The 23477-nt window shown below is 37.5% G+C and overlaps 1 protein-coding gene across 1 annotated transcript in view; it reads left to right on the top strand.

Annotated features, from left to right (window-relative positions):
• LGR4 (leucine-rich repeat containing G protein-coupled receptor 4) overlaps nt 1–23477 on the top strand; it is a 46433-nt gene that overhangs the window by 14030 nt on the left and 8926 nt on the right. The window contains exons 2-12 of the mRNA XM_011936305.1: nt 6680–6751; nt 8027–8098; nt 13734–13949; nt 14773–14844; nt 16925–16993; nt 18221–18292; nt 18476–18547; nt 18845–18913; nt 20731–20802; nt 22282–22347; nt 23114–23185. Of these exons, the coding sequence (XP_011791695.1) occupies nt 6680–6751; nt 8027–8098; nt 13734–13949; nt 14773–14844; nt 16925–16993; nt 18221–18292; nt 18476–18547; nt 18845–18913; nt 20731–20802; nt 22282–22347; nt 23114–23185 (924 nt within the window). The remainder of the gene's footprint in view (nt 1–6679; nt 6752–8026; nt 8099–13733; nt 13950–14772; nt 14845–16924; nt 16994–18220; nt 18293–18475; nt 18548–18844; nt 18914–20730; nt 20803–22281; nt 22348–23113; nt 23186–23477) is intronic.

The raw sequence follows: 23477 nt of genomic DNA, 5'->3' as shown, positions 1-23477 counted from the left end.
CTCACACCTGTAATTCTAGGACTTTGGCAGGCTGAGGGAGGTGGATCACCTGAGGTCAGGAGTTTGAGACCAGCCTGACCAACTTGGTGAAACCCCAGTCTCTACTGAAAATACAGAATTAGCCGAGTGTGGTGGGGCATGCCTGTAATCCCAGCTACTTGGGAGGCTGAGGCAGGAGGAGAATTGCTTGAACCTGGGAGGTGGAGGTTGCAGTGAGCCGAGATCCTGCCATTGCACTCCAGCCTGGGCAACAAGGACGAAACTCCATCTCAAAAAAAAGAGAGAGAGAGAAAGAGAGAGAGAAAGAAAGAGGAAGAGGAGAAAACGTTGCTGAGGGGTAGATAAATGTTGCTCAGAAGGGAATGGTGGTGCTCAAAGTAGTTACCAGGCAGGACTTGACGGGAGCACAATGCCAGGCCATCTGGTAACCACCTCTGCAAAGGGAAGGTAGGAACATAGTGAATGGGAGGCTGTGGTCACTCTCTTCTGGCTTTATCATCTACTCTCCATAAGGGGAAAGGGAAATTGCCATTAGTAAGAAAGTACTCTATTATTTGTGTGCACAGTTGCTGTAGCCTCCCTCTGCTTTTTCTGCCTGACGTCTCCTCACAACAGCTGCTAAAAGCCACTGAATCCTCATGTGCCCTCCCTGCTGCTCAGTCCATATGTCTAATCAGTGTATATATATGGTATTTCTTACTCCACTAATTCTTGGCTAGAATTCCAGCCAAATGGCTACAATGAAATTTCTGTAATAGACCACAAGAAACCTAGTCACAGCATTTCTCAGAGAAATAAACCCAATTGGTAAATTCTCTGTTTCACACTTGCCTCTCATGTTTCTTAAGTTGCTTCCCAAGGGAAGAAACTAGTGTAGCTCAGTGCATTTCATGAAGAAATTAACTTTGGCCCAGGTTACCATCTGAAATGTGGCCTCGTCCTTCACACACACCCTTGACCAGTGCCCCATATTTAGACAGCGCAGTTTCTACTTCTTCCCCCTGCTGGAAGGGAGAGCAGATAGGAAATTTCAGGTCATATATGCATTAAGAGTCGAGAATATTATTGAAAACTCTTGCTTTCCAAAAAGCTTTCCCTGGAAGGAGCCCCTAATGTCAGTCCATGGTCTTTATGAATAATAAATGCACACAAAACAGATTCACAGAGACATTACACACTGAGTCACTTGTATGCCGCTTCCTGGAATGGTTCCAAATCCAATGGGAAAGCGGAAATCTAGAGGATTGCTTTTTGCCTCTCCTCTGCCCTTTCTCTTTCTCTCCATTATCTGTCTTTGCTCTCTTTGCTTCTGGGACTGTTGTAGCAACCAGAGTAAGTGGGAGTTGCCTTAAGGTAAACGGTGTCCCCTTTGAAATCCTGCTAGACTTGTTTTAATTCTGTGTGATCACGTGCACAACACAGCGTGTGTTGAGATACTACTGTGGACCAGTGGACTGATGTTCCCATGTTTAAAGTTCCTCCCCACCTTTCCTTAAGAAAATATACTTTCAGCATATGTCAAGAAAGAAGATATCTGCCCCGGCACTTGACACTTTAGCCACGTAGTTCTTTTTTTCCTGTTAGGAGAGTGAGGGAGTAGAAATGAAATGAGAAAAGCTGCAGAAAAGGGAAGATAATCAGGAAGCTTTCTCACCCTTTCAGTAGTAATATTAGCTTCGCAAATCCAGAGTCTTACAATGGGGCTTAGTGGAGACATTACAGCAAATACCAAGTATCTTCTTTTTTTAAGGGGTCCTACAAAGGAATACAGAATAAAGATGACCTAGTCCCTGCTCGTGAGGGACATGTAAGATCACTGAAGAAGATCAGAGCAGTACAAAGGAACTAAAGGCAGACTAAGATGCACCCAATGAGACAGCTTTGTCTAAGGTACCTGCGGAATCAAAGGAAGGTGGCATCAATGAGTTCATACTGGTGGTGGTGTACCCTACTTGGACAACTTGAACAAGGCTTCAGTTTGCAGAGGGCAGAGTTGTGGGTATTTCAGGTGAAGGAGATGGTGTGAGCAATGAGGCGGAGGTGGCAACGCAATGTGTGTTTGGACGTAGTAATGGTGCTGAGTTGCAGTAGGGGAAAAGAGAGCCTTTGGGAAAATGCTTAGAATTGTGCTTTTTCAGATTAAGTGGTTTGAGGCAGGAATACTGTAGAAGTTCATGGCAGTAGTACAGGAGGAAAAAACATTAGGTGATAACAGGAGGAGTCAAAGAGTGGATGGGTTGAAACCTTGTAGAGAGACATTCTCTGTGGTTTTTGGAAACAGAACATGAAGGGGAAAGAACTGATGCCTGAGACTGTCCACATTTACAAAGAGAAAACCATACCACTTTTACCCTGATTTTTTCACCCTGATTGTTATTTTTTTTCTTTAGTATTTCACAGGCACTGGAAAATAGTAAAAGAATATTGTTTGTGGGGCAAAAAGAAAAATATAAATAATATGAGTTAGTCAATGAAAAAGGTTTTCTGGGAGTAGCCAATAGGTCCTGAAGTAGTGAGAAACTAAGAAAACGGTTGGCTATAGCACTGAAGTGCAAACCCAGGCATGGAATGGGAAGTGGCTGGTCTTTGCTAATAGAGGGCCAAATTCCTCCTCAGAATCAGCCACCTCTTTTTCTTTGGGAGTTGCCTAAAAAACTAAAAATAATAATAATAAAAAACAAACAACAGAGAATGCTGTATATCCTTAACCAAGTCTCACTGAGTTTAGGACATGCCCTACCTTTGGGCACTCAGGGAATCCCATTCTCAGCCACTCTTGCTGGTCATCTTTGGCTATGGGAAGGATGGCACTGTAGGTCTGTTGGTAACTTTTCTGTAATAGCAGTTTTGAGCTCCTAATGCATAGTCTCTCCTTACTAGCCTTGTTCTGCTAGGTGACAGCTATTGATACTCAGACAAGGCTATGAACTTGCCCAAGTCCACTCTGCCCCACGTTTTCTGAGAATTATTTCCTAATTTTTTGGTGACTACCAGAGGCATCACAATACAGGTAGAAGTGGATAAGTATTTCAGCCAGCCAGGCAAGAGAACTTGAATGCTGGCTCCTTTATGTACCAGCTGTGTGACTTAGGCCAAGTCACCTAACCACTCAGGGACTCAGAAAAGCAGGGCGGCTGTCTTGAGATAATTAAAATGAAAGAATGTTTGTGTACCATCTGTCACTATCACAGTGTCTGCAACTACTGTAGGCTTATAGTTTTGTTCTTCCAAATAATTTGGGATTTTGTTCCTAACCCTGCTATTTATTTACTTTGCTCTTTTCTGAATCTGAGCTTTTAGACATGAAGCATCCCCAAGGTTTGCTATAAGAAATACTAGCTCATAAAATAAGCAACATGTGAAGAGCTTCTGGAGGGTGCAGTTACTGAAGCTGCAGAGCTTTTACCAGGCTGCTGTGCTTGTTACTCATTAACACAGCAGCTCGGTAAACTTAGGTAGATACATTCCTGAAGGCTCCACAGGATATGTTTACTCTTCTAACAAACTAAGTAATCAAAGTAGGGTGTCCTCTTGGAAGGCATTATCACTGTCCACCACATACTAGTAGTGTTTATTTCTTCAGATCGTTGGCTTGTATTTCAGGATAAGCCTCATGCAGAGCTCATTTTGTCATTTATATTAAAGATAGAGGACAAAGAGAATGCTTTTTGAAGTTTACGTGACTTTAGTTTTCTCATTGTTTATAAAAGGGGCAGAGATTTGGGAAAAGGAAGCAAATATTTTGGCTAATGTGGTCAAACACTCTTTTCTGTTGACAAGATAATCAGGTGTTCTGCATTTTGCTACTTTTCTTTGTTACTTTATAAAATACTTTTTTTTTTTTTTTTTTTAAATGAGCCCAGCACAATAGGCTGAACTCAAGGAAAGCCCCATAGATACAAGGACATTCAAGACTCATATTAGACACAAAAGAATAATAAGAATCCTGCAACAGCCTTAGTCTGTTTATAGTATTTCTTTTTTGGAGGACTCTAGCTTTTTTTTAACACTTGGAAGAGCAATCACAGGGCTATCTGAGGCCCTGGGGAAAGATGACTACTGCCTCTTATGGCTCTTGTGGTGCAATTTGATCTTTTAAAATGTGACCTTTTAAACACTTTGCATTACAGCTGTGAGCATTATCAGTTGAATTTAATGAGTGAGACAGGTCCCTTTGAGATTGCTTGTACCAAGCTTGCACTAAGGTAGACTTTGGGATGCTATGGCGTCGGAATGGTGAGCATTTTCAAGGAGGAGCTTCTGAGAAAGCAGTTTCTAGCTAATGAATTGGCACGTCGGTGGGTGGTAACAGAAGTCTGAGATGCACACCCTGCTCTTGAAGGCATTTGTACTTGGCCCACAAGACTAATATACAAGAAACAACCAGTAGACGGTAGCTTGTGACCAAGTTTATGAGCTCTGAGTGTTCGTGCATAGGGCACATTTATAAGAACTGAAGCTTTCAAGAGAAGCAGCATTGCAGTTGGGTGTTTAAGGGGGTACAAATGAGGTTGCTAGGTGAAACATTTAAAAGATGTAGTGCTTTGGGAGGCCGAGGCAGGCGGATCATTTGAGGTCAGGAATTCGAAACTAGCCTGGCCAACATGGTGAAACCCCGTCTCTACTAAAAGTACAAAAATGAGCTGAGCGTGGTGGTGGGCGTCTGTAATCCCAGCTACTCTGGAGGCTGAGGTAGGAGAATCGCTTGAAGCCAGGAGGTGGAGATTGCAGTGAGCCAAGATTGCACCACTGCACTCCAGCCTGGGCGACAGAGTGAGACTCCGTCTCAAAAAAATAAATAAATAAAATAAATAAATAAGTAAAAAATGTAGTGGTAAAGCTGGCTAGTCTAGAACCAAGAGGATTTGCTAAAGAGAAATATTTTAAAATGGAAGCAACTGAAGAGGCCTTAAAACCATCTTCTTCAGTCCCTTGTTTTACTTCTGGTGGGCCCTGGGAGGTGAAGGGCTACAAGGCTGATGGCACAAAAGCAAGCTGTTGTGAGCGTGGGTTATGGGGAAATGTTGAAAGGCAATACGGTGTAGAATGTAGGTGCTTGGATGCCTTGTGAGAAACAAAGTGCATGGTGGGAGGACTTTTTAGGAAGAATTTAGTTTAGGAGCATGAACGGTGCTAAACTTGGTGGTATTGCCTGAGAATCCAGCATTGTTATTCTTGCCATTGAAGAAATAATTCTTCATACCCCTTTTCTGGGTCTTTTGACTGTTTGCTTTCCTGTCCCCTTCCCGCCCCCTATCTTCAGTGCAATCGCCTCTGTGTTAATGTTAGGTAAGGATTACACTTCCCAGGGCAATTTGCATTTTATTAATAGGTGGAACACCACTTCAAGAGGAAACAATGCATCTAAAAGTAGAGCTTCAGGCCACAGTGACTTCAGATTTTAAGGCCGGTAAAATATCTTTCTTGTATCCCTAAAATCAGGATGTATAAGTGGAATAGATTAGAAGAGGAGATGGGGGAACCTAAAGATGTTGTGTGTCTGGCACTTACTAGGTACTCATTTTTAAATGAATGAATAAATTGATGAATAAGGCTTAGGGATGCAGAGGTTTTAGGGAGGGAATAGGAAGAATAGTGGAAATGCATACCTTTTAAAGGAGGGATTATAAACATTAAGTTTTATAAATTTTTAAACTTAAAAAATTTAATTATAAATTTTAACAGAGGAATTTTAAAGGAGGACTTGGTGACTATGTGGTCCTGAGACATGTGTGGAAAACAGCATTAAAAAATATATATACACAATTACAGAATCTAGCTGGTTAGGAGAGTATCCCTGACAGAACCAGGAACCAGGAGTGTCCTGTGTTTGATCATATGAACACACAATCATCATTTTTGAGTACACATTTGAAAACTTTCCTTCACTTCACCTGTCTACAAGTTAACTTACGTGAATCACTGCCCTGCATCCTGATTCTTCTCCCTAATATCTTCTGTTCAACTTTTTCTTCTATTTCTCCATGCCCAGGGAAATGGGAGGAAAAGTAGGGCTCAGAATGAATTGGGTGCCCAGATTTCTTACAAAAGGATCCAAAGAATTCTTATCCTTTCCTTATTCTACTTTTATCCCCACTTGAATTTGTCATGTCAATATTTCTTTAGGAAAACCTGTTTACTTCAGAAAAAAAATATAGGCCATTGTTTGGAAAGTTATGCTTTCAATGACTCACTTTTTGTCTTTCTTTTGCACTGGATATGCTGCCCTTGGTTATGCAGAGATAACAGGCTGACTTGCCTCCCAAAAGCATTCTTCCTTGACAGACTGGTTTGCTCTAATCTGTATAAACACTCTTGCCTGCTGACCAGTAGTCTTGTATTTATGAGGCCTTTAGAAAACACTGCAAGCTGCAGAGTGACCATGAATAGCAAACTTAATTTGGTTTAATGTGTTTTGGCTTGCTTGACCTCACCAGAATAAAAATGTGCCTGCTTAAATTATTGTATTGGGACTTAAAAAAAAAAAATTATAGAGACATTTATCTCATTGGAAGACTCGCAGGATCATTTTAGCAAGGGTTTAAGTCCACGTTTAATGTCAGATAGACTTGAGAAATGTTTAACATAGAGCTTTAATCACAGATTAGGTTTTTGTAAAGTTGGAATTTTAAGTCTGAATCACTATCTTTTTTTCTTGCTACTTTTTTTTTTTTTCTAGACAATTGGCGGGCAACGACCTTTCTTTTATCCACCCAAAGGCCTTGTCTGGGTTGAAAGAACTCAAAGTTCTGTAAGTAATGCAATTTTAGAGTTTCACAGCTGGCTGTATATTTTCTTTCTGCATAGTCAACATGCTTGGAACTAGGTTAAGCACAGTTTCTTTTAGTTCAGGATTAAAAGATTTAAGGAGTGGCCAGTGGGGAGTGTGGGAGGCTAGAGGCTGATTTGGGCAACCCTGCATCTAGATAACAAAAGTTAAAACTCTAACTAATAGGTATTCTGACCTCCAGCATATTGCAGTTGAATGTTAGAATTTTTGGGTGCCTAATGCATTGAAGCAAACCCATACTTAAGTTTTACTGGTAGGGTTTTGTTTCTACTTATAGCTCTAAGAACTTTGAATTACCTGACCCTAAAAGGGAAGAAGGCTTACAAGCACTCCAAATGTTAAAATAATTTTAGAGCTCAAGGGAATTCAGATGCCTACAATTTATATAGCCAGCGAACGGTGAGGAAATAAATTCCTGGCAGTGGTCAGGAGCCTGGAGTGTGGCAGATTAGGAAACAGGGGAACTGACTGCCCCCATTTCTGCCACTACCATGCTGGATGACCTTCAGCAGGTCATTAGACCTCTCTGGTTCAGTGAGCTAGGTGGAACCTTTATCTTGTCTATTCTGTGGTTATGATTCATGTCAGGCAGTCATTTTATTAATGTGACAGGAATGGCTTCAGGCAAAAAATCAAAAGGATTTCATTTTCAGTATGGATCTATGCATCTATTCGGCAGGCCCTAACTAGTAGATGATCAAAGCTCTATTTCTCTTCTGGCCCCACATGCATTGAGGACATTGCTGCTGTTCCTTAAGAGCTTGAGATCTGCCATCCGCTTGGAAAAATTGGCTTTACCTGATGTCCATGTTTCTGGGCTCTGCTTTATTCCAATTTGAAAAGGCATTAGGCATTCCAACGGATTTGCTTATTATACCTCCCAGTTAACTTGTTATAGCTCCTAATTAACATTAACTGATAGTACCCAGGATGATGAACATTAACTAGAATGCCTTAATTACCAGAAACAAAATCACCCTTGGAAACGTGGATTACCCAGCAAGTCTGTGTTAGGGCATGGCTTGGGATAGCAATATAGGTTTCCTTTCTGGCTTTACAACAAGTGCTTCCTAAAGTTTTGCAATTCTCTTGTCTTAGATGCTTTCCGCCTCCGCCTCCCCCCACGTTTTCACATTGGAAATATTTTTTGGAAAAAAAAAAAAGGGGGGCTCTGAATTTTTCTAAGAAAAAATGTAACTATCACTTGTTACTCACTAACCAAAAATTTTCTTTCAGAACGCTCCAGAATAATCAATTGAAAACAGTACCCAGTGAAGCCATTCGAGGGCTGAGTGCTTTGCAGTCTTTGTAAGTAACTTCTTGATTTCTTGACTCACCAAGAGACTACTTTGGCTGTTAAGGGTGTAAAGAACTGGAATCCTAAGGAAAGAGGAGATTTATCCTTTCATCTGAGATAAAAACAGAGATAGCTAGTCGATGTTATCAAAATGTCCTTTGGTGAGGGAGAAGGAGGTGGTTCTGTTTACCTCCTCTCTTGTCCTAGAGGCTGAGAGAAAACTACTAGGTATTCACTGCTGGGTGTCCATGAACTTGTGCACAGCTGGTGATCAGCACCTCTTTGGAACCAGTTATATGTGTACAGAAGTTTTAGTGTCTTGTGCCTTGACTGTCAAGAAACAGCCACAAAGAGGTTTCTGTTTCATGTGGTAATGATAATCAGAACAAATCGATTGTACTTCCTCAATGTGGTCAAGGGAACTTCTCGGAAAAAATGAAAAAGTATTCTTCAAAACAGGGAACTTCATTAGCTTCTACTAGAATAATGAATACAAATTTGCATTGCCTCACTTCATGTCCTAAATACCAAATACAATGGGACTCGGGGGCATAGTTTCTCTAAGTGTGGTACTTTGACCACGCTTTGCAACAGACTCACTGGGGGAGATTGCTAAAATGCAGATCCCTAGGCTGTAACATAGAAGTAATGCTGGTTTTCTTTTTAAAGGTAGAATTCAGAAGTCTAATTTTAAATAGCAACCTCCCCAGAAGCACTCTGAATAAAAAATGTTAATAGTTATCACCCTTATGTGTGCTGGTATAAAATTGCATTTTAGTGACATAACGTATTTGTATACGAATTTGTCTCTTAGGTTTTGTATTATACTTTGAAATAACTGCAAATAGTAGGAAATGCGCGCAAGTTAGAAAATATACGGTGAAAATGATTGAGCTGTTTGTGCCATCAGTTTGCTAACAAAGCCATTTTTAACTGCACCAAAGAGACATCCCTGGAAATTATAAATTATAGCTTACTATTTGATTTTAGATTAGATATTCTAGTAGTTAATGAGCAATGAATGTGAAAATAAAAATATATGCTGTAAAGTTAAACTTTAAACTGTATCTAACCCATAAACAAGGAATATCCATGGTGTTAGCCATTTAATTCTTAGTTCAAATGGAAGTTTAATTTAAGGTGGTCTGTATTAAGTAGCTCCCTTCACTAAAATGGTAAGTTATGGAATATAAGGATTTGTTTTTCACCACAGCTAATTGAGTAGATTCTAGGTAGACGCTTAAAATGAATCAGTGGGAATGAGTTCCCTTATAGAAATGTTACTTGCTGACTTCACACACTCTCTCACCTCGGATGGATGTACACAGGGCAAGTCATCTAACCTCTCTTGGACCTGAATTCATCAGACATTTTAAATAGTTATATTTTCTTTTGCTTCTTAAGAATGTATTTTACTTCAAGACCTTCATATTGAATTGTCATTTTGTAAGATTTAATAATCAAAATACTCAATTATTTTGTCTAGTTTAAAGGGTAATAAAGAGAAGACCAAAATCTTACTTTCAACTGTAGAACAGAAAAATTATCAAGAAAACATACAAATATTCTCTCTAATTTGTGGTCAATAAGTACATTAAAGTACATGAGGCATTTATTGGTAATGTAGATGATTTAAAGTGGTGTTTTTCACAGAAATCACAGGTTTCTCTTTCATGTTGTAAAAAAGCATACTGTGCTTATCATTCATGGAGCAAGTTGCTTAGTTTAAATTGTCTCTAAAATTGGGATGAGTGTATGGAGTGGAGATAAAACAAACTTTTTTTTTTAAAGGCATTGAGATGTTTTCATATATATCAGAAACACAAGGATCTGCTATGTGTCAGGCCTGTTTTCTTTAAGAAGGAAATGTTCATGCATTTGTTAGTATGAGTGGGTGCAGTGGTGAAGTTAGATACAGTTGAAGTTCTCTCATGGTGTAAAACAGTCTTATCAGCACTTGAGTCATTTTGAAAATCTGTTCTTCAGATCTGAATTACGTGAAAGATTTCATTGTGGTTTTGAATGGTGCTTAAAAGAAGCAAAGTTCATTAGGGATTGAAATTGATCAGAAGTGGTTTTATGCAAGTGTATGTTTGATAATGACTATAAAATCTGAAAGCCAATTGTTGATACTAATAAAAAGCTAGCATAATTCCCTCCCATAAAACTAAAATGACTAAAGCATTACCTCAGCAGAATGTTAAAATGACATGTCATAATTATCTCCTCTAGAAATTTTTTAACATCAGATTACATTTTTATTGACTATTAAAATATCTCAAAGATTAAATTTCCTAGGTTTTTCTCAGTTTTAAAATGTGTTTATAATACTTACATTATTGGTAAGTTAGAATAGAGAGAAAGGAGATCTTTTGATTATACAGGTATTTATTGATAACAAAGACTTTCAGCAGTTAAATATCTGCATTTAATATTATTTTGTTACTGTAGTTTGTTTAGACAAGAAATTTAAAAATACATGAGTCTCAGTCAATTGTAAAATTGGCTTTTGAGAATAGAAAATAGAAGCATGTTTTCCAGACAAAAATAACAAAGAAATTGAGTGAATAAATGTTATTCACCGTTAAACAAGAAAGCTAAATAAAGCAATAGTTTATCTCTTACCACATAGAGTTTAAATAGAAAAATACCTTGAATAAACCTTCATATTCTTTCCATTTTGTGAGATAGCTGATGCTTTTCAGCATCTACTTAAAGAATTATGGTATTTTCTTCATCTGTTAGTTAGGATGAATACTAATAGCATAGATCATTGCTACAAAGCCACACTGAGACAGTGCTCTGAAGCACTGGTCTCAGTATAAGTACAGACTCTTCACTTTTATGGGTGCCTCACCACACCTACATGTGAATTGAGGGATAAGGGTTAACCATGTGAGTCAACACAAATTGTTTTTCTCGTTTAACCTCTTATTTAAGAGTTTCATTTTTCCATAGTTCTTTTTAATCTCTACTTATGTGAGACTTCACAATTTTTGGAAATTTTTAGTACAGAGGAAATTGTGTCTGTGCTTTTATTGTTGTATTAGGCTATTTTATTTTTGTACCTATGCTATTTTGTATAGAAGATAGTTTTATTACTGTCTTAGCTCAAAACTCACCTAGTTTTCTAGCAGTAAGTTAAGGCCATCTTTTTTCCTTGATGACACAGAATTCACAAGAGTTTGAAGGTTCTATACAGTACTGAATTTATATTAAAAAGGCACTGACAGCTTTCCTTATTATACTATTTTTCTGTATCAGTTGAGGCATTGTAGGTATTTGGAGGTGCATTACATACTATTTTATTGAATAGGAATATATATAATTGATATGATAAAATAGACAATTTAAACTTTTCAACTGCGATAACGCTAAGGAACTTCAAATTGTAAAGAAAATACAACCCAAACCCCTTACCTGGCCTATAGGGACGTATGGAATGTGGACCCTGTTTGCATCTACAGCTGTGTCTTCCTGGTCCCTCTACTCCCTTCCTGCTGTGTTTTAATCACTCATACCTTCTGGGAGTTGCTGGATCATACCAGCAACCATTCTGCTACTGGGTCTCTGCCTTGGCTCTTTCCTTTGCCTAAAACACTCCTTGCCCAGCTCCTACTTTGACTCATTCTTGCTTTTTCTTTAGGTCTCACTTTAAATGTCACCTTCTTAGAAATACTTTTCTTGAGTAACTACCCTCCTCCTCAGAGTCCATCAGTCTGTAACCTCAGTGCCCTGTTTATCTACTCCAGAGGTACTTTTTAAAGAATTTCGTTATCATTTTGTGACTTGTTTATTATGTTGTATGTTACCTCCGCCACTGGAATATCAGTCCCTTGAGGACAGGCCTCATACCTGTTGTATTCACTATCTCATCCTTTGTACCTAACAGGATGCTCAATTTAACTGTGTTGAGTGAACTGCAGGTAATTAAGTTATCTACAAGTATAATTTAGCTACATTAATTATTTATTTATATAATATGCTTAATTGTATGATTATGTGTTTAAGTCTTTTTCTTCCTAAGAATGGAAAAGTTCCACGAAGGGGGTGTGTGTGTGTGCACGCGCATGCGCACGCGTGCACACATGTTTGAACACATTCCTATCTGCTTATTAAAGCAAATCTCCTAAACAGCTCTGTAGGCAGTACTTTGCCACTATGTAGCCAATACTTTGCCAGTCTGTTGTGTAAAAGTTACCTGTCTCAGGACAAGTTCTAGAAAGTCCCAAAAATAAGTCTAAAAATGTGTGTTTCTAGATAGATTCTTAAGGCAGCTGCTCAGTGTCCTAAGCTCTCCCTTTTCGACTGTTCTTTCAGATATCTTGACTATTAGAAAGAAAGCTTCCATCAGATACTCACCGGGACCAACGGTCTTTAACCCATGCTATTCCGTCATTAGGAAGGGAAAATGCATCTGGGGCTGGGAGCAGTTAATTGGGACCAGGGGCCCAGAACTTGACTGTGGTGGAAACGGACAATTATGGCAGGAACTGAAGTTGGAACAGCATAAGGAAACAGGAGGCACAAAAACCACTCTAAAACTCAGAATTTCCTCAACTTGAAAGTTGTCAAACTATTTCTTTAAAAAGATGCTGTCATTTTGAATTTTTAACCAGTTTTTTTGTGTGTGTGTTCTGTAATTTTCACAAAGAGGTTCAAGGCTGTGAGGCATGAATATAAGTAATGAAGATGCATCAACAAGGGATTTGTGAGGAAAGCTGTGATTTGCCTGGCACATAGTGTCCGTCATCATATTAATAGCAGATTGTCTTTGTGTTGAAAAGCAATTATTCCAACAATTACATCTCGTTGTGCCAACGATAATACGTAGGACTTAGTTTCCTGATTTTTCAGACGGGGACTTAATTTTAAATATTAGTAATCCTATTAGAAAGGTGTTCTTAATTCCAAAATATTTGGAAAAATTGAAGACGCTTTTAAGCCACAGTAACATTGATTTGAGGAGCTGCTTGATTTTTTCCAACAGATAATTTGACCTTTTCTTAATAACTCTTAATTTTAGCACACTGATTTTTCAAAAGCACTTAACGGCTAAGAGAAGAGGAAAAAGTTGCTTTGCCTGTACATGACACTTACATTTTTAACTTGCCTAGAGGTAATAAGGATGATTGAAAATCTATTTAGATTCTTTATTGCTATACAAAAATTTTAAGTATTTTCTAATATTTCCCTTTGGTACAGAATCAGAGTAGCAACTAAATTTAATGTCTAATATTAGTTATAATGTAACATTAGAAGTAAAGTAGCTTATTTGGTCAGCTTAGTTTCTTCTTTTTTTTTGTATGTCTGATAATTATGCTCTAAAACATAACTTCAATAAGAACTTTGCAAGTTTTTTTTTTAAAATATATCTTTCTGCTATAAAGTTACTTCTTAGCCAAAGATAGTTGAAGAATATAGATTTGGATACATGCCATTCTTAATGAAGGAAGAGAAAGAACTGACTTTCATATACGATACAGATCATGAAAAAGTTATTAGATTTTATGAGGACTTCTAGTAAAATTAAAGATGATCATTGTTATAAGTCCTTTTTGTTTTGAAAGCTTTGAGTTGTGAGACTTGAACTGACTCATTTCACTAGAATTTGTTACTGAACATGGTTGTTTCTGTTTCTGTTAGGCGTTTAGATGCCAACCATATTACCTCAGTCCCCGAGGACAGTTTTGAAGGACTTGTTCAGTTACGGCATCTGTGGCTGGATGACAACAGCTTGACAGAGGTGCCCGTGCACCCCCTCAGCAATCTGCCCACCCTACAGGCGCTGACCCTGGCTCTCAACAAGATCTCAAGCATCCCTGACTTTTCATTTACCAACCTGTCAAGCCTGGTAGTTCTGTAAGTATCTAACCCTTCTAATTCCATATATTTGTGATAATTGGGGTACAAAAACAGGCTTCTTCTGACAGATTATTATCAAAGCACCTCGCTGAATATGCTCCTGAATAGTTAGTGCTTGAGGGAGCTGCTTTTGTACAAGATTAAACAGAATGGGAGAATTTAAAAAATTAATAGCTGGTGATAATTGTTGAATCTCCCTAAGATAAACGACCAGTTGTAATCATGAGAATAAATTAGGTCATTCAGCACACATTCATACAGCTTTTACTTGTGTCCCAGCAGCGTATTCAATGTTAAAAGAAGGGAAATCATTTCAAGGTGGCCATAGAAGTTAGTCCCAGGGATATTTTGTGTTTTCCACTTGTTTAGAGAGTATGGGATGAAGTGTGTTTTTAATCTTTCAAGACATAACAAAGTAGCACTTCTTTTAAAATCTGTTAGAGATCTCACTGGTGTAAACTACACTTCCTCCACACTGTTACCCTCATGTCCTCAGTAGGAGAGCCCATCAAATTTTGCTTCATATAATTAAGAGCTAATCAAAACTTTAATTTGATATGAGTAAATATTAAATAATCTTCCATGTACATACCATATTTCCATTAGAGATACTTTCTCTTTCCATGGGGTATTCTATGTTTAGTGGGTCTGTGCAGTGTACATAGCAAGAGATAACTACCCAATGCCACTTGTTTTCTATGGTCAACTGTTGGTATGTTTAGCTACATCATTCCTTTACACACCAATTCAGACATATAAAACAATGATAATAGTTGCCAATGGGAAATTGAAGTCATTTTATGCTTTTTTTCCTCCATAGGCATCTTCATAACAATAAAATTAAAAGCCTGAGTCAACACTGTTTTGATGGACTAGATAACCTGGAGACCTTGTAAGTATATTCATATTTTGGGCAACTGCATTGTGATATTGAAAGTGCAATTTTGTACTTCATTACAGAAAAAGAAAAAAATATTGGCCTTGAGTTCAGCTCTTTATTCACTTTGATACTTGACTAAATTCTTGCTATCAAATAACCCAATTATGAATACTAATTTAAGTCCATGGCTAAAAATGGCAAAGGGTGAATTGCATATTTTCCCCCAAAGAATACACATTCAAAACAGCTCAATCGACACATTCAAAACAGCTCAATCTACAAAGATGTATACCTTTCCAGAAATGGTTTTGTTAAATGTATGACAGTTTTGGAAGTTAGAAATTTCTAAAATGAATTCTGGATAGTTTTGTTTTTTTCCATGACCTCAGTTGCCTTCTAATTGTTAACACTGGGTTTGAATACTATATCTGCTTTTACATGTTAACAAACGTAGATTTTATATTTTGCTGTGATACTTTTGTTGTTGTTTCCACTAGCTAAAGTGTTTGAGACCTCTGGCTGTTTCAACTGTACATTGCACCACTATATAAGTAAAAGGCATTGTGCAGCTGTGTATAATTGAGAGTAGGATCTTTATTTTTGTTCTTTTAGCCTGTATTAGTTGCCTTTATTGCCTTTATTCAAAAATAATGTAATATTTGCTGTTGTGATGAGTAAATGATTCAGAGAAGGTCTCAATTACATGGGTGAGTAAAACCTGATTAGAATGCTCAGGGTTTGTAGTATTTTATTGACTGAATTTTCTGGTTAACTGTCAATTAATGAGAAGACTTAAAACCTTTTAGGACTCTATTAATTCACTTTCCTATCTAAATTAGAGGATAGGAAACATCAGTGGATATATGAAAGTTGAAAATCTTGTAGAAGATATTTCCAAACTCAGATCTCCGTTGCTAAGTGTGTGAGTTTCAGTGTTATAAATAAAAGATTGAATAGGTTCCCTAATCCTAGGCTGTGTACACTATTTCAATTATGTTAAAATTAAACCTCTTCCCAGTTAAATTTTTATTTGCCATTTTTTCTTCTATGTTACAAAAAGGAAAAGGAAAACAAAATAGGTCTCGAAGGAGCTGAGTTTTTTTTATTTTACTTTCATTCTGAAATCAATCATGCTAATCATATGCCGATGTGCTCTTTATGTTAAAAGAAATTAAACTTTAAACTCTCTCAGAACTAAGACTTTTTTAGTACAGATCACTATGGCTTATCTGTCCCCTAACTAATATAAAATTCCCAATAATTCATAACCTATATGAGGACAACAGTTGTGTGAATCTACCCTTGTCCTTCTGTTTATTCTTTTTTTTTGAGACGGAGTCTTGCTCTGTCACCAGGCTATAGTGCAGTGGCATGATCTCGGCTTACTGCAACCTCTGCCTCCCGGGTTCGAGATTCTCCTGTCTCAGCTTCCTGAGTAGCTGGGACTACAGGCATGTGCCACCATGCCCTGCTAATATTGGTATTTTTAGTAGAGACGGAGTTTCACCATGTTGGCCAGGATGGTCTCAATCTCTTGACCTCATGATCTGCCCACCTCAGCCTCCCAAAGTGCTGGGATTACAGGCATGAGCCACTGCGCCTAGCCTCCTTCTGATTATTCTTATCTCAGGTCATCATGCTGATGGTGGAACTGAGGTCAGCTGCTCTTAATACCAGAATTTCAGGAAGCCACTGTGAACTCCAAATGGAAACCTCAGTTTCATGCTGTCATTTACAAATGGATATTCAATGAATTATTTTCTATAATGAATTTTCAGAGAAATACCATTCAGATGATTTATGCATTTAATGCATCAGTGATACATGATTCCGAAAATTCTTTGAACTTGTAAGTTTGTTGACCTAAAAACATCATGGAAGAAGAATGATTTTTCTCTGTTCAGTATTGTAAGAAAAGGTATAAATTCAGTTAAACTCCTACATGGTTTTGGTTTTGAATGACGATATGGTTGGTAAAGAAAGATTACCATACAGAGGATGTGATTAAAAAATATGTATCTGTAACAAAATGCCTTATGAATTATGACCATTATTTAATATTTTGATATATTTTCACCCATTTTTTTTCTAGAGACTTGAATTATAATAACTTGGGGGAATTTCCTCAGGCTATTAAAGCCCTTCCTAGCCTAAAAGAGTTGTAAGTATTGCTTCATTCTCTTTATGTCTTCATATCCCTGAAACTCACCATTTAATGTTCCGACAATGAGATTTTAGCACATCTTGTTCCATTGCATATAACTGTAATACATGCACACAAACACACAAATAATCTTACAATTGGATTGTGTTCGATGGCATAGACAATTTTGAGTGTAGATTGCTGTATAGGGTTAGATGCTGGTAAAACAGGAGGCCTGATATACAGTGTCTGCCTTTAAGGAGCTTTTAGTCTTAGTCTCACTGGGGAAACTGACCATGTTAAGACAGACAGCTGTTTCTAGGTAGAAATAAATGCTGAATGAATGAGAAAAATAAATCATTCCAGAAGAATACCTAATTGAAGCTTGGAGTTACTGCAGAAAGCATCACCAAAGGGAAGGAGTTTGACTGAACTTGAAAGAATAAAAATATTTAAACACAGGAATGAGGGAGCATTTTTGTTTTTATTTCTTTCTTTCTTTTTGTTTGTTTGTTTGTTTGTTTTGAGCAGGGTCTCACTCTGTCGCCTAGGCTGGGGTGCCACGGTGCAGTGGTGTGATCACAGCTCACTGCAGCCTTGACCTCCCAGGCTCAGGTGATCCTCCCACCTTAGCTTCCTGGATAGCTGGGACTGCAGGCATGCACCACCATGCCCAGCTAATTTTTAAATATTTTCTAGAGATAGGATTTCATCATGTTACCCAGGCTGGTCTCAAACTCCTGGGCTCAAGTGATCCCCTCAGTGCTGGGATTACAGGCATGAGCCACTGTGCCAAGACCGAGGGAACATTTTGGTCGTTGGGTTTGTCATGGGTAGAGATAGTGACTGTATATGGCACAACAGGGACTGTGTGTCATGAGCTAGTTAATGGTTAACATTCTAAGATGCATTACCAAGAGACTAAATACGGGCTACAGTGAGAGAGATTTGGAGGTTAGAACACCTGTTTCTCATGGTCTAAAGCTTTTTTCTATAATGAAGCAACAGATAAATGCATATGAGGGATCTGATAGATACCAGGCTAAGCAGTGGGTTAAAAAAGAATTAGGTATGATACTGAAAAAGATAAGATAAAATTAAAATTTGAGATTTCCTATGTTTTTGAAAATTTTCATGTAGTCATTACCAGTTGTATTTTATATAATGCTGAACTGCAGTAGATACTTGGATTTTATTTCACAAGAGGATAATGCATTTCAAAATACTTTTCTCCTGTCTTTCTAGAGGATTTCATAGTAATTCTATTTCTGTTATCCCTGATGGAGCATTTGATGGTAACCCACTCTTAAGAACTATGTAAGTAGTTTTGAAAGTTTCTTTTAATGTATAATTATGTGAAGCTCTGTCTTTACAATGCCAAACATCCAGATAAAGAATGAAAATTCAGACTTTTAGATATATGTACATTGTGAACATAGATTTAATATTAGAGTGCTTGTGAACATATGAACAGTTTACTTTTTTTGGGTATTTTCACAGACATTTGTATGATAATCCTCTATCTTATGTGGGGAACTCAGCATTTCACAATTTATCTGATCTTCATTCCCTGTAAGTATGTGAATTTAAAAACGAACCTGGATATTTATATAGTTGTTTTAGTGGAAAACAATAATTTGTTACTGGAACTCCAGAAAACAGAATCTTTAAAATTTTTTTCTTCCTTGGGTAGAATTTATAATGGTTCTTATTTTTGTGAACACTTGGCCAAATTATCACACTTTCAAGTACATTCAAGAGATGAAACTAGTTTTATTTTTAGTTATAGTTGCACTGTAATTTTAAACTGTTTAAAAGATAAAATATGAAAAAAATTAAAATTACTTTGTCTTTCTCAATTTCTTAAAGAGTCATTCGTGGTGCAAGCATGGTGCAGCAGTTCCCCAATCTTACAGGAACCGCCCACCTGGAAAGTCTGTAAGTGTGGCCCTTTGAAGAGGGCTTGTATAAAGATAACACTACTGGACTGCTAGCAGGGTGCCAGGGTCTGTTAGTGACAGTTTATGTTGATTCCTTCAGTTTCCCTTTGTACATTTCATGCATGGAAAAGAATATATTGGGTTTGGGGTCAGTGAGCTTAGACAGAGTAGAGCTGATTATGTGGATAAGATCTGAAAAGTTCACAGAAAATACAAAGCAGCAACAAAGTGCCAAATTAGAAGCAGTGCTTTCAGAATTTAGAAGTGGAAGCAATAGATGTAGACTATCACAGAAGGCTTCACGAAGGAGGTGGAATGTTTGAATACTGTCAGGTTTCCCAGAGCTGAGTCTTTTATTTAAGGCAGGATTAGTAAAACTGGAAATACCAAAAGTATTCTCAGAGATGGCATATAGATGAGCAAATACAGCTAGAATTGCATGTTTATAATAGGATGGGGGTGGTATGAAGACATCGGAGAATTGTTTGTGATTAGACTTTAAAATGACAGGCCTTGAACATTGGACATTTGGTTGTGGCAATTTCCCAGTGAGTGTTCTGTGCATGGGTTTACAGGTGCACTTAAGATCTTGAAGACCTCAGCCCTCCAGACAGTCAGGAGGGGCCTGAAGCAGCTAGGGCCTCTAGCCGCAGGAGTCTTACTGCAGCATGCCATTTAAATGTTACAGTGGTCACATGTGACAAGATTTTTTTAAAAAAGAACTTGGGAAGCACTGAGGTAAGGAGTTTACACTTGACTCTTTTTTTTTTTTTTTTTTTTTTGAGACGGAGTCTTGCTCTGCCGCCCGGGCTGGAGTGCAATGGCCGGATCTCAGCTAGCTCACTGCAAGCTCCGCCTCCCGGGTTTCCGCCATTCTCCTGCCTCAGCCTCCCGAGTAGCTGGGACTACAGGCGCCCGCCACCTCGCCCGGCTAGTTTTTTTGTATTTTTAGTAGAGACGGGGTTTCACCGTGTTAGCCAGGATGGTCTCGATCTCCTGACCTCATGATCCGCCCGTCTCGGCCTCCCAAAGTGCTGGGATTACAGGCTTGAGCCACCGCGCCCGGCTAAACTTGACTCTTAAGGCAGCTGGAGATGTTGAGAATGTTTGAGCAGGTAATGTGAGGAGGGTAAGGAGAAAGAGACTAGAGATGGGGAGAACGGTGAGGCAGCCGTGGGAATAGTTCACCTGATCAGATGAACACACTGAATTATGAGAGCTCCAGATCTTTAATCCATCACTGGATTTGTACCAGGACAAATAGCGTGGTCTGTCTGAGATTCCTCCATCCCTCTCTGCCTCACTTCACTCTTTTTCTGAAAGAATTAGATGCTAGAAACACAACAGAGGAAAAAATAACAGGAACTGGGAGGGGAATAAGAGAACATTTTCAAATGCTGACCCAGGTTGACTGAAAGAAAAGACAGAAACAAGGTTTGGGGGCAGCATGCAAGTTGGTTTCAAAGGTCTTGGGTGTAAGAAGCTGACAACTTGCAATTAACTGTGATCAGACTGTGTGACTGTAGATTAGTGTTTTCCTCCTGGTCCATGTGGAGAATCAAGCCCATCATCTGGACAATATCAGCATCTAATGTCACAAGTGTTTTTGAGTTACTGTGGAGATGATATCAGAATTGGGGTTCAGTTCACCTTCCTGCATGTCTAATTTTATGGAATAATTAGGCCATGGGATGTATAGAATCTAGTCCATATGTAAATATGTGAGCACTTTTTTTCTATCAGTTTTCTATATGGGAATAAATTTTGCTTACTATTCTTGAGTTGAATTATTACATAAATAATGTTTTTCCACAGGACTTTGACAGGTACAAAGATAAGCAGCATACCTAATAATTTGTGTCAAGAACAAAAGATGCTTAGGACTTTGTAAGTTGAATTCTTCTTCCATTCCCCTCATACCTTTTGTTTATATATTCACACATGTTCAGTTTTATTTTTAAGGATCTACTTTCCATAAGGTGGTTTTGAGGTATAATTACTACTTAGTTGTTCCCTTTCTGTAAAGGAGCAGATATTTGAGTCATCTCCATGGTGGGTAATATGCATTTGAATTAGGTTTTAGGATTATGAATATATCATATACTTGTGACTTTATTTGAACAAAGTAAAACCAAGCTAGGTTCTTAATTTTTTCTCATCCTGACTCTTTGTCTTTATTCTAGTTTGTCCAGGGGTATATCTCCTCATATTCTCCTCTCTTTCATCTGCAACCTAAGCAGAGCCTAAATCTTTATTCAATCAGGAATGAACTAAAGCATGTAGCTTTCTAAAAACTTTAGGCTGACCTAGAAACTAAAAGTAAATAAAGGATATAAAAATGTCACCAGAATAAACAATTAAGTTATTAAGTTGTTAATAAGTATTCAGTGGTGGGAGATAGTAACAAGATAAGTGACTGATTGATTAAGCAAGTAAAGTCACACATCCACTTAACAATAGGAATACATTCTAAGAAATGTGTCATGGGGCAATTTTGTCATTGTGTGAAAATCATAGAGTATGCTTACACAAACCTTGGTGGTTTCTTCTACATACCTGGGCTATATGTAATCTCTTGCTCCTAGCTTACAAACTTGTACAGCATAATACTGTACTGAATACTGTAGGTAATTGTAACACAATGGTAAATATTTGTATATCTAAACATAGAAAAGTTGGAGCAGAAATATGGTATTATACTCTTATGGGACCATATCATTGCATATGGTGTCTGTCATTGACCAAAACTGTTATTTGGGTCATGACTATAATTTAGTGATGTAGTGGTGTATCAAACTTAAACACAATGATCACTGTTGAGGAAAAACTGCAGTGGGACTGAAAGTTAAATAGTTCTGGTGTTTGATGTAATATAAATGTTTTTTAAAATGTTGATAAGCATACCATTTCTCTTAGAGCTTTTCAATAAAAGAACATATAAGTTATTTATGGGATAAGCAATATTGAAAAAATACAAATTTTTAAACTGTATAAATACAGTTTTTAAAATATGTAGCTTTACCAACAAACTTTATATATTTTCTATATTTTTCTATATTTACATATTTAATTTTATATATTTATGTTATATACTTTATATATATACTTTATATAAATGTATTTTTACATATTTTATAATGTCTATGCTCAAAAATATATTCTTGAACTTTCATCAGTCTTAGGCTTATTGTATCACGGAGATATTTGAAAAGTTGACAAGTCTTAGGAAAAAATAATTGCTTTTCTTATTCAGGCATATCTCTTTATTAGTTATCTTAACTCTGCTTTCAATGCTTCTGAGTACCACTCTTTTAATATAATATTCTGATAACATAGCATTAATTTGTTAATTTCCGTTGTTTTAAGGGACTTGTCTTACAACAATATAAGAGACCTTCCAAGTTTTAATGGTTGCCATGCTCTGGAAGAAATGTGAGTTGGTCTTTGACTTACTCCTTTTGCTGTGGTATATTGTTTGTTAAGCATTTCCTATTTTTAATAGATGGCTTTAATAGTAAGAAATTAGAAATTCCTGTAATCAGATGTTCCCATACATAACATGTCAAATTGAACCAGATGTATTCATGCAACCAGCATGTATTAGGCACTTACCTATCAGGCATCCCGTGAAACACTATGCGGGGGAAGTTGGTGTTTTTTAAAAGAAATAGAAAACGAAAACTTGTCCAGCTATCGAGGGAAACCAGACATGAATGCCAGTTCCCATGATGTCCTGTGTTGGACAGTTCTGGTGGAAGTTGGCTGGGAAACGGGAAGAGGGAGGCATCAATTCTCCCATTTTGACTCTATTTAGTCCTGTAACTTTATTCCTGTGGTATTTGTTATAGTTGTGTTGTCTTTGTTCCATTTCTCCCTGCATCATCTTCCTTCTCTTATGCCTGAGTGGGATTGATGGGGGAGTTTAGATAGCATACCAGTTAATTCGAGTATAATATGGAATGAAATACCAATTAGTCTCTTTCATTTTATAGATGAGAAAAGGGCAGTTCTCTTTCAACAAGATCACTGTTACATAAGAATAGTTATTTAAACTTACAAAAAACTCAACTAAGAAATGTTATAATGTTATTTTTCAAAATAGAACGTAACTTTTTTCTCTCTGTATCCCTTTCTCTTTCCTCCTCCTCCTGCTCTCTTCTTTGTCTTTGTCTTCATCTTCATCTTCTTTCTTCTTTAGTTCTTTACAGCGTAATCAGATCTACCAAATAAAGGAAGGCACCTTTCAAGGCCTGATATCTCTAAGGATTCTGTAAGTTTGTCTATGATTATTAAAGACAATAAGTTTTTTCCAAGCTATGTTAGTATGCTGTTATGATTTCCATATTACTAGATATACTTAAAGATATAATTTTAATTTCAGCCTGAGCAACATGGTGAAACCCTATCTCTACTAAATACAAAAAATTAGCCAGGCGTGGTGGTGAATGCCTGTAATCCCAGTTACTTGGGAGGCTGAGGCAGGAGAATTGCTTGAACCCTGGAGTCAGAGGTTGCAGTGAACTGAGATTGTGCCATTGCACTCCAGCCTGGACAAGAAGAGT

This window comes from Colobus angolensis, unplaced genomic scaffold, assembly GCF_000951035.1.
Source record: "Colobus angolensis palliatus isolate OR3802 unplaced genomic scaffold, Cang.pa_1.0 Scaffold152, whole genome shotgun sequence".
In the NCBI taxonomy this organism is placed as follows: Eukaryota; Metazoa; Chordata; class Mammalia; order Primates; family Cercopithecidae; genus Colobus; species Colobus angolensis.
This window is presented reverse-complemented; position numbering and strand designations above follow the sequence as displayed.